Source organism: Gavialis gangeticus, unplaced genomic scaffold (assembly GCF_001723915.1).
Source record: "Gavialis gangeticus isolate Ggan-Ray unplaced genomic scaffold, GavGan_comp1, whole genome shotgun sequence".
Taxonomy (NCBI): Eukaryota; Metazoa; Chordata; order Crocodylia; family Gavialidae; genus Gavialis; species Gavialis gangeticus.
Window position 1 is genome coordinate 36745248 of NW_017728997.1, and position 11651 is coordinate 36756898.

The 11651-nt window shown below is 40.9% G+C and overlaps 1 protein-coding gene across 4 annotated transcripts in view; it reads left to right on the forward strand.

The window, feature by feature from the left end:
* The window catches only part of IQSEC1 (IQ motif and Sec7 domain 1), a 127989-nt gene that overhangs the window by 114504 nt on the left and 1834 nt on the right, over positions 1–11651 (forward strand). For 2 of the 4 annotated variants that reach the window (XM_019505068.1, XM_019505066.1), the window contains 3 exons: positions 1770–1931; positions 3085–3261; positions 10902–10951. In XM_019505068.1, coding sequence (XP_019360613.1) covers positions 1770–1931; positions 3085–3261; positions 10902–10951 — 389 coding nt within the window. Of the gene's footprint in view, positions 1–1769; positions 1944–3084; positions 3262–10901; positions 10952–11651 lie in introns of all 4 variants that reach the window. The other 2 variants (XM_019505065.1, XM_019505067.1) reach the window with 2 other exon arrangements.

Consider the following 11651-nt stretch of genomic DNA (forward strand, 5'->3'; position numbering starts at 1 on the left):
GCATCTTCCCAGTGCCACTGGTGCCCACTCCAAGCCCAGCCCCTATCAAGAAGAGCCCTGCGCAGCCCTGGCTGCAACCTGCCCCACCCCACCCCATGCAGATCTGGGGGCCACATGCTCCCCTGTGCCTCCCAGGGTGCAAGCAGTAGCGGGGGCTGCCTCCCTCCTCACACAAGCTGCGGCTCCACCCCCCTTACCCCGCCTGGTCAGCACCTGCCCCTACCCCCTCCCTCATTGTGGAGGGCATTGATCTGTCCCCACCACACCTCTTCCCTCCCTTCTCCCCTTCTACCACACTGGACTTACCAGCTGGAGGCAGCTGTATTGGAAATCGGATCAGTATTGGCCGATATGCCTCCTTAAATTTTGGCTATCGGTATCAACCCCAAAAATCTCTATCGGTGCACCCCTATTTTTAGACTTTCCTTCTGATAAGTCTGCAGTAATTATTTGCCGAAAGTATTGACCTGGAAGAATGTGGGTAGTGGGGTCCTGAAGGGTTTGGTCCTTGGATTCTTCAATCTCTTCATCAGTGACTTGGATGTGGGTGTGAAGTGTACTCTGTCCAAGTTTGTGGACGACACTAAATTGTGGGGTGAAGTGCACACTCCGGAAGGTAGGGAACGATTGCAGGCAGACCTGGACAGGTTAGAAAAGTGGGCAGTACACAGTAGGATGCAGTACAACAAGGACAGATGTGGAGTGCTGCACCTAGGGCACAAAAATATCCAGCACATCTACTGACAGGGAAGTGACCCTCTCAGCAGCACAGAAGCAGAAAGGGATCTCAAAGTCATAGTGGACTCCAAGATGAACATGAGTCATCAGTGTGATGAAATCAACCACACTTTATCATGCATCAGCAGATGCATGACGAATAGAACCAAGGAGGTGATACTTCCCCTCTATGCAGCATTGGTCAGACCGTGGTTGGAGTACTGCGTCCAGTTTGGCGTGCCGTACTTCAAGAAGGATGTTGATAGACTCGAAAGGGTCCAGAGGAAGGCCACTAGTATGGTTAGGGGCTTATAGGACAAGCCCTGTGAGGAGAGACTGAGGGACTGGACCTCTTCAGCCTCCGCAAGAGAAGGCTGAGAGGTGATCTTGTGGCCGCCTACAAATTTATTAGGGGGACACAGCAAGGGATCAGGGTTGTTTTGTTCACCAGGGTACCTCTTGGGGTAACAAGGAACAATGGTCACAAACTGACAGAGCAGATTTAGGCTAGATATCAGGAAAAACTTTGTCCCAGTACGTGTGGCCAAAATTTGGAATGGGCTTCCAAGAGACCTGGTGCTCTCCCCAGCCTTGGGGGTCTTTAAGAGAAGGCTGGATAGGCACCTGGCTGGGATCATTTGACCCCAGCACTCTTTCCTGCCTAGGCAGAGGGTCGGACTTGATGATCTGTTGAGGTCCCTTCCGACCCTAGCATCTACGAATCCTTGAAGAAGGGCACTTTTTGCCCAGAATCTTGTCTAACATCTCTCCTAATTATGTAATTATTCTAATAGGAGACATCTCTTACTCTTAAAACAAAACAGAATAAAACAAAAATGTTTGTTCCTCTAGAAAATGTGTTTGTGTTCTTGGGCAGATAAAATGCTTTCTTTAGTCTTGGAATTTTGTAGTTGTAAATTTTATTTCTTGACTTCTGTATCTGAAATTTATTAACACAGTGAATTTAGAGAAAAATAAATAATAATGGAAGAGAACACAATTGAAGCTAATTAAAATAATGTTGCCCTTTCTCCTCCCCCTCTGTCTCCTAGATTATCCAAATGGCATACGGCTCACATCAGCTGTTCCAGGAGCAGATATCAAAGTACTAATAAATTTCAATGCACCCAATCCTCAGGACAGAAAGAAATTTACAGATGATTTGAGGGAATCTATTGCAGAGGTCCAAGAAATGGAAAAGCACAGAATAGAGTGTAAGTACAAAGGTACATATAACAGGGCATTTTCAAACTAATCAAAATTGATAGACATGTTTAATATATGTATGCAATCTGTTCTTATTTTTAAAGATGTTATAATTCTCCATCTGTGCCTTTTATATTATTGTAGAGATAAAACAGTAATTTTAAAACTTTGGCAAGGGTGGGAACCTTAACCACCAGCAAAACTGATTAATAAGGAGAGGTAATTAATTGTGTAAATTACAACTGTAAAGTTGTAATCAGTTGTAAAACAACTGTAAAGTAATCCATCCTTTATAATATTATATAAGGCCACTGAGGCAGAGGCCAAGTGCATCTACATGTGCAGTTAATGCAGCATGATAAACTCTGGAGCACACTGAGCTGGAGTGAACTGCTCCTGTGCATAGTGTCTACACATGCACCCAGGACAGCAGCAATTTGAGCCGGGGCAGAGCAGGCTGAGCTGACCAGGTCAATTTATGCCCCTAGTCACTGTCTACATGTGCGTTTTAGTACTATCCTATGGCTGAGTTCATTAGTTTACTACGCCCTAATACTGGTGCACATGTAGATGATGACGCTTTACTGTGGCACTAATTAGTCAACTCTTCAGTAAAGCACACATGTGGATGCACCCTATGTGTTGTACAGTTACAAAACAAACTTTCATCTGAACTGAAGCTGTAATACTGTTACAGCAAAAGCTGTGTTAACCGGCACCTTACAAGCCGGCATGCTCTGTTAACCGGGAAAAGTGAAACCGGAAGTGCCGACCGTGGTACTTCTGGTTTTGCAGAGCCCCCATGACCTAGGGGAAAGCAGCCTGTGCTGCCAAGCCCCCACGGCCTGGGGGCATAGCAGGCTGTGCAGGTCCCCCCCCCTCCCTGTCCCTCAGGGAAGGGGCAGCAACATGCTGGGAGGGGTGGCAACGCAGTAGGAGGGGCAGCAACACCCTAGATGTGGCAGCACAGGCAGTGGCCCAAACAGGCAAAGACGCCTGTTTGGGCCGCTCAGTTATCCGGCATATTTTGTTATCTGGCACCCTCCATTCCCCATGGGTGCTGGATAACAAAGCTTTTACTGTATTTAGTTTGCCATGTGGTTGGCTCTGTCCTATTCTAATCAGTGACTATGAATTGTACAATTATTCTGTTTGTTTCAGCTGAGCTAGAAAAACAGAAGGGTGTGGTGCGTCCAAGCATGTCGCAGTGCTCCAGCCTGAAAAAAGAATCTGGCAATGGGACACTGAACAGAGCCTGTCTGGATGACAGCTATGCCAGTGGAGAGGGACTGAAAAGGAGTGCACTCAGCAGCTCCCTTAGAGACCTCTCTGAAGCAGGTAAGCACCAGATTTATTCCTTGCTCTACTGATCAACATATGGAAGGACGGGTGATGGATACATGTTAAAATCAGCCCAGTTGTAACTTGTGAAGAGGAGTAACATGGAAAGTTTAGACATGTTCTCTTTATAAGTTCTTTGTTTTATTGTTTTTCACTTTGATTTATTTTTCCTCCTCCTGTACCAAACAAACTATTTGAAAGTACCAAACTGTTGTAGCCTGCTATGTATACTTTTAAAGGAGAATGAAGACAGAGGAAAAATTGTAAGTGTATTATAGAAAAAAATGGTTGACTTGTGCTAGGAGTAAGCCACTTAGTTTTCCTTTCTTTTTCTGTTTTGTCCCTCCTTCATAATGTAGACATAGAAAGAGAAGACTGAGGTCCCTGCTTCCAGTGTATCTTGTGCTTAAGTGTTCTTTTGTACTAAATTGATGAATGAAATTGAGTGAAGCCCTACTAAATTCTATCTAGAGCAATATAATTCAGTTATACTGTGTGACTGATGCTATCTTATTATTCTTTTACTCACAATACAGGTCCAAACCCTGGTTAAAGCTGTTTTATAAGGTAGCATTGTCCGAGTAATGCTAAAAGCCTTGATGAGCTGAGCAGTCATGACCCCAGGATCTATTGACTGCCATGGTTGTGACTTAAATCTGACCTGACCAGTAAAGTGGGAAGGTCTAACAAATATGTTTGTAAAAATAGGGATGGAAAATATGGGTTGTGCCTCTCTATTTTTTTTTGTTTAATTGCTAACAGTTGTAAACTATTAGCAATTAGTACACCCATGTACTTTAGATTTCGTAGGGTTTCTTTTCACTCGTGTGTTTAGAATTTTCCATTCACAGTTCCTATTATTGCTAATGAAATTGTGCCTGTAACACCATGCAGTCCTTGCAGAAGATATTTGTAAGAGTAGCAGCAGAGGGATTTTAAAAAATTACAAAAAATGTCTGCCTGTTCTACCTAATTGGATTTGTTTTTTTAACTGCTGTATGATTTATAGGGCACCCATACTTTTTAATACTGTATATATTTTAATAGTTGGCCACAGTTGTCTGTTTCTTTTGAAACCAAAGAGATTTTATCTGTGCTAGAATAATAAAATTCTTATAAACTGAAAATATAGGGTGTGTGTTCTGTATGTATGTAGATGCATACAAATGTATATGTATATACACACCACTATTTTATGAATAGTATTTACTTTTTGTTAAGTTTATGGTACTCCTACACCCATGTGCCTCATTTAAAAGGCTTAGGGCCTGATCCAAAGTCTGCTTGAACTCCATGAAAGTTGGTTGATTTCAGTGGGTTTTAACTCAAGCCTTTTCATCATTAATAAGCCTTCATCATCTTTTGTTTTTGTTTTCTTTCATTATGTTCATCTAGAAGCAAAACAGCCAAATTATTGGATTTGGGAGTTTCATTAATATACAGACCAATATATGTGATTTAGCTTTTTCATCCCATAGGAATATTCCATCCTACTCTTTAAAACATTGCCATGTTCTTATATTCATTTAGAAGGCTATGCACAACAAACAAGATGAATTCCTTTTGGTCATGAAAACATTTCATATTTCAACAATACATGCCTTCTGTCGGCATGCTCATTACTGAAAGTAGTTTATTTCCATAGAAGAAAGAAGAAATCATTTACAGACTGGGGGGTTTATCAATTAATTTGTTAAACCCAACTAAACTTAATTTTAATATTTATCAGCTGAGAATTATGGAGAGTTTCTGTTTGGTTTTGTGCAGTGCAATTAACTTGAACTGATTTAGGTTAGTTAGTTACTATTTTCAGTCAATAGTTACAAACTAGTATCTGTGTGATGCTTCAAGAATCGCTGTAAGTAGGGTTCCCAGTACCTTTCAAAAGGTTAGCTGGGTTGGGAGTTCACCCTGTTTCAATATGGTACAGATGATCCCCAGAAATGAAAAAGAAAAAGCTACCACTTCAGAACAGTACTATGGTCCAACAATTGTATCACATCAGCATACTTGCAAATAATTGCTGAAAGAGGAGTGCTTAATTTACTCATCCTTACTCTTCATCATTGAATTATCATTGCATCTAATATAGGAAAATTAAAAGATGGGTGCATATATCCTGAGGGGGAGAGAGATTTGTACATTTAGAAAGCTGGAGTTGTGGAATGAATTTTTAAAGGGTTTCCTTAATTGCTTCTATGAAAATCAGTTTTACAGGAATAAGCTGCCTACTTGCACAACTTGGCACAAAATTTCTTCATCTGCCGTTGTAGGGGTATTTTTGAAAGCCCTTTGAAAATGTGGTTCAGTGAAAGAAAAATCAGATTGTCACAAGTATCTATAGAAATTATACTTTGGAAAACATTAGATGATTTCCCCTTGCCAAAAGTCATTTTATAGATCACAAAAAAATGTAGTAAAGGAATATTTCCTTAAAATATATTTCCTGCTTGAAAAGGGTAACAAATGAATTGGATTCTCCGACCTAAAGAAATAAAGATTTTTTGAGTCCCAAAAGCCATTAAGTGGCTTGAAAAGCAACACTTCTCTACCCATCAGGCAAGCTATGTCTAATGGCCAGGTAACTTCTGCTGGCTGCTAACTACTTTTCCATTCATTTTTTTCCATGAAAACATATTTCCAAAATAGAGTAAAGAAACGTTTGTTGTTTTTGTTGGGTTTTGGGTGTGTGTGTATGTGTGTGTGTGGGTGTGTGTTTTGTTTTAAAGTTCATATTATATGATTCTTATCTTGTTCTCTCTGATCTGACATCTGTTTCCATGGACTGAAAAGCGGAAATGAGAACTGGCAGCTAGCTGCATTCAAAAATGTGAATGAGTTTAATGCTTTGTCCTTTCTTGAGAATGAAATACATGACCATTTTTGTTGCGTGTTTACCCTAGAATTTAGAATTCCAAATTCATGTGTGAACAAGTTAGACAGAAACTAAAATACCAGTAGAAAAATAGAGATATTTCAAACTCCATGAGAATTTTGGATAATTTCACTGCTTTCTTCCTTGATAATAGATGTACACCTGCTATATAAAAGATGGAAACTACCACTGTGATAGTTGATACTAAGGGAAAGAATAGTTTTGTGGTTAAATCCCAAAAGTGGACATTAAGATTCTTGGGGTTTCTAATTCAGTATTTGCCACTGATTTCCTGGCTGACTTTAGGGGAAAGGCAGGGTACTTACACACCTTAGACTAACTAAGGAAGATATATATGGAGCATAAGTTTTCATGAACTTGTGATCATGTCATCAGATGCTGTGGAAGGACAGCAAAAAGCAGTGTATATACTGACCAATGTATATGCTGTCCTTTTCACAGCATCTGATGAAGTAAGCTTGAGTTCATGAAAATTTATGCTCTATATTTAGTTAGTTTATAAGGTGTACATCTACCCTGCCTTCTATCTGACTTGAGACTAACATAGCTTAACTACTTCTGTGATTTTAGGCAAGTCATTGAACGTCTCAGTGACGGTTGGCATGCCTTACTTCCCTGGATGTCGTCATATGCCCCATTTTTAACTATGTGAATTCAGATGAAAAGAAACACAATATATATTGAAGTAAATACTCTAAACATTGTACAAGAATTACTCACTCACATATAGCCATTTCTGCACTAGCCACATTCCCTCTGTTAAACAGAGGAGTAAAATTATTAACTTTTCCAGTGCAAGAGGAATTCAGGAAGGAGGATATAATTAACAACTCTCAAATTTAACCAATATATTGAAGATAATGCTTCCATTTTGGAGAGTGCCAGGGGATTTTTAATAATCATGACTTGGTCAAGACTTTAAGTGCTGGCCTCATCCAGAGGCAGTGTTAAAAAGCATATGTTCTGAACACCCTTCTTAATCCCTAGACATAGTCAGTGACTTCAGATTAGGATTAAGGCACAGTAATGAGGTAGTGTGTGACAGTATAGACTGCCTGTATTTGTACAGTTCCTGGTGTCTGGATAACTAGGTGGCTACAGGTTCCACTACCATGAGATGTTTATACACATGCTCTGGGAGTGGCGGCGGGGAGGGGGGAAGGGAGAGGCTGCACTTTAATGAAGCACCTGGAGTGTCATGTGTATCAGCATCCTCGCACTGAAAAATGTCAGTGGGGGCGCTTTAACTAAAGCAGGCTTGTCCAACATACGGCCTGCAGGCTGCCATGTGGCCCGCCAAGCCGTTTATGTGGCCCGCGGTGCTGCGACAGGAAATGAAAGTAAACACTGTTTACTTTTGTTCCCACCCCTTGCCCCTCTCCCAGCCCCTCAGCAGCTTCCTAGTGGCTGCTGAAGGGCTGAGGAAGAGACAAGGTTCCCACATGAACCGGGTCAGCTTGACGTTGCCAACGCAGAACGTGTGGGAAGAGGAGTAGCCGTGTGCCTCTCGGAACAGGATGAGCCCAGTCGGAGCAGCAGGGGCTCAGCTGCACTTTCCCCCTACCTGTGCTGGTCAGTCCCGAGCAGCACATGGCTCCGCCGCCACTTCTGCTGGCTGGTGCCGACCCAGGCGGGCCTGTCCCATCCGGAGCAGCGTGCAGCTGAAGCCAGATTCCCACGTGCTGCTGGAGGAACCCGGCCGGGTCGGCACCAGCCAGCAGAAGCGGCGGCAGAGCCATGTGCCGCTCAGGACTGACTGGTGCAGGCAGGGGAAGGTGCAGCTCAACCCCTGCCGCTCCGGCTGGGCTCATCCCACCCTGAGCAGCACACAGCTCTGCTGCCGCTTCTGATGGCCGGTGCTGACCTGGCCGGGCTCCTCCCATCCCCAGTAGCACATGGGAACCTGGTGTCAGCTGCATGCTGCTCCAGATGGGATGGACCCACCCGGGTCAGCACTAGCCAGGAAAAGCAGCATGCAGCTGAAGCCGGCTTCCCACATTGGTGTCAAAGGTCACGTGACATCACTTCCTGATGTGATACCACTTCCTGTGAGGTCTTTGAATATGGCTTGCTGGCTCACTAGGTGATAAAAAGTTCATGATCCAGCCCCACATTCAAAAAGGCTGGACATCCCTGAACTAAAGTCTGTCAAACAAGCTTGAGTTAAAATGGCCTGTCACCATTTTTCAGCATGGGGATGCTGATGCACATGATTCTGGAGTCTGCTGGAGCATGGTAATTGCCACACTCCAGCAGATTTGATTAACTGAGTAATTACAACGCATCAGAGCAGCCTTGCTGCACGTGTGTAGGCACCTAACTTGCACAACCTATTGAAGCCAGTACAGTGACTCATTGTTTATTTGAAGGCTGATAAATTAGCTTCACTAAGAAAATATTTTGGATCTTTTTCTGGATTAATTTAGCCAAGAATCACAGACTGAATTTCAAGAAGTTTCTTAGGTCTTGGTGTGCCTTTCATTGGTATAAAGCAGATAGGTCCAAGAAGTACAGTACAGTAAAGCCAAAATACGTAAAATGTCTTGTAACATGCTGATCACAACTGATGCTACTTAACAGCCTTCAAAAATATTTAAAATGAAGAATATACTGAGTAAAATTAGTCCTTACATTTGATAAAGACCACCAGGTTTTATAACACCGCCATTAATAATCATTCTAGTGTTAAGTTTATGGATAACAGCTGAATAAGACCTTTCTTGCCTGGAATCATAATTTCCCTAAAATGCCTTTGAAGACTGCAGCTCAAAGAAATCATTTTAAGGTGGATGGAGTAGTTGTAATAACAAATTTTACACTTGCAGGGGGAAGACCTTATAGGATTGTTTGTTTCCATTTCTAATAAATAGCTGTCTATGGCACATAGAAAACTTGCTTCACTTTGTGTTTAAGAAAGTAAACCTTTTCCCTTGGAAGAATTTACCAGTAGGCTCTTTATTCTAAAGTAGTAATTAGTGATATAATAAGGATAATTATGTAGGTTACAAATATGATTCTACCATTTTCTTCTGCTAGTGGTCCTTTCCCCACAATTTTCTAGGTTATGCATCTGTCCATCTTTCTCTGTCCATACATGCTGCATTCTTCCCTATTCTGATTACTTTCACTCCTGCCTTACATTAAATGGGAGATATTAGGTATTCCTATCCTTCTTCAGGTGTCTGATTTTCTTCTAATAGGTTCTTATTTGCCTATACCAGCCATCCACCTCCCCGCCAAATATTCACAATTAGGTAGAGAGATATTTATCTTCCACTAAAATTGGCAAATCCAAGTGATTTGACTGTTGGAACAACCATTATTGATATCAATAAAATGAGAGCAAAATTCATTGCTGACTGTGCACCAAGAATTCTAAGATAATCAAAACCAGTTTTCCCTGATGGTATGCGATGCAGTGCAGTTACGTTTTCAGTTGAGCTAAAAAGCCATAAAGCAAGTGCTACAAGAATTTTGGCAAACACCATTTCCAAGGGAATTTCTCATTTTTAGAAACATAATCTCAGTGTAAAGGATTTATGTTGAGAATTGCCAGTTGTTGCAAAAAGTGGGAATTCAGGCAGAATGAGGGAGAAAAGGAGCATGTCATATTCATCCCTATCCAATGCCCTTTGGAGCAGTAATGATGGGTTCTCAAGCCCTACATAGGAGAGAGGTTTATTATAACATTAAGGCGTCTGAGGAAAGCTGCTATATAACAAGGGAGAAACATAGGGAATGTATGTGATTTAAAGAGAAGTTGGGAGAATCTGGCTGCCTTTCAAGGACATCATCTTTATGTGAGCATCCCCCAACATAACATTCTAATGTTTCCTAGCATATTGTTCAATGGGCTAAATTTTAAAAGATACATACATCCATTTTTTCTCTGTGGCTTTGATAGAAAATGGGAAGCCTACTTATTCAGTCCGGGTGCTTAATCCTGTATTTAGGCATCCAGTACTTAGGCACCAGTATGTAGGTTCTAAAGACTGATGAAGTCAAACTCGGGTGCTACATGTAAGATTAGTTTTGGTAATTAGTTCTGGTAATCTGGGAAAATCAGGCTCAATTAGCAAAGCTGGAACTTCTTTATATCAGCCTTCATGCTTACAGGTAATGCACTGCACAGCTAAACAAACCATATATAGCCATAATGTGAAGGAACATTTAAGTTTGATTGATTAAAAATTAAGTTTAGTTTTGTTTTTAATCATCATGAAAGAAGATTATATGAAATCCACTGGGGTTCAAAATAAAACATTCAAACAATGAAACAGATGCTCCTTCCCTTTCCCCTCCCAGTTGAAATACAAGAACGTACCATTTTTTAACATTTGCTGTTTGCAGAAAGCTGTTCTACAAACGTTTCTGAGAATCTGTTTCTGTGAAATTGAGCAATTGGAAATCCTAGCCAGCAGCAAACATTGCAGCCCTATTACTAAAAATACAGGTTAAAATATACATATTTTGAGAATTTTTTTTAAACATTAGTGGCAATTTGACCAGATCTTTTATGTAGGGTACTTTCAGGTACGGAAACTTAATTTAACTAATGACATTCAACTTTAAGTTTCTGCCCTAATCACTATTGTACCAGTCCAATGTACTTTTTAAAACTACTCCCCTGAGGCCCCTCTAGTTGCATTTAGAGACTCCTATAGTAATTTAGGGAAATCAGTTATTTCTCACCCAGGTCTTGTCTCAGTCTCTAATCTATGGTATTGCATGTCCTGGGCAGGCAAGCGTGGGCGTCGCAGCAGTGCAGGATCGCTAGACAGCAATATGGAAGTAAGTAGGAAGCTCCTGATGTCTAGCTGGATGTGATGATGTGCATTTCGAATCTTTCTTTTATATACATATTTTTTTGCTCTTTTTCTTCTAACATATAACCTGCCTGCCTCAGATAAAATGCATGCCTAGGCTACTCACTTTGTATTATTCCAGCTTAAAAAACACCTATGGCTTGTTTTAGAGCAAACACCATTTTTGGTTTCAGCTAACTTTGTTCCCCCTGTTTCTGCGAGCATGGTTAAAAATGAATATTATGTGTCCTTTTGCCACCATTTCAGTCTGGTCCCAGCTTAAAGGCCCACTTTCTCTTTGTTACACAATACACTGTCCTTGCTGTTTGATATTTGGCTCAAACTTTTGACTTTCATGCTCAGTCATTCACATTGCTTATTTTCTAGTTAAATTGCTAAATGTATGCAGTCATGACACCATGGAATTGCACAGCAGGGCATGGGAGGAGAAAATGAATAAGACAGATGAATTCAATGTGGATTTCATGAGATTTCATTCATCTTCAAACCATTTATATATACTGTTCATGTCTTTGAATTCAGCTTGCAGATTTCTTTCTTTTTATGTTTGCGTTAGGTAGATTGCAGTTTAAATCTAGCATACTTTGTACAAGTACTGCTGTGTCCCAAATCTATCTTTTAAAAAGAAACCCCAAACATCTAAGAAGTAAAAAAAAAAAAAAAAA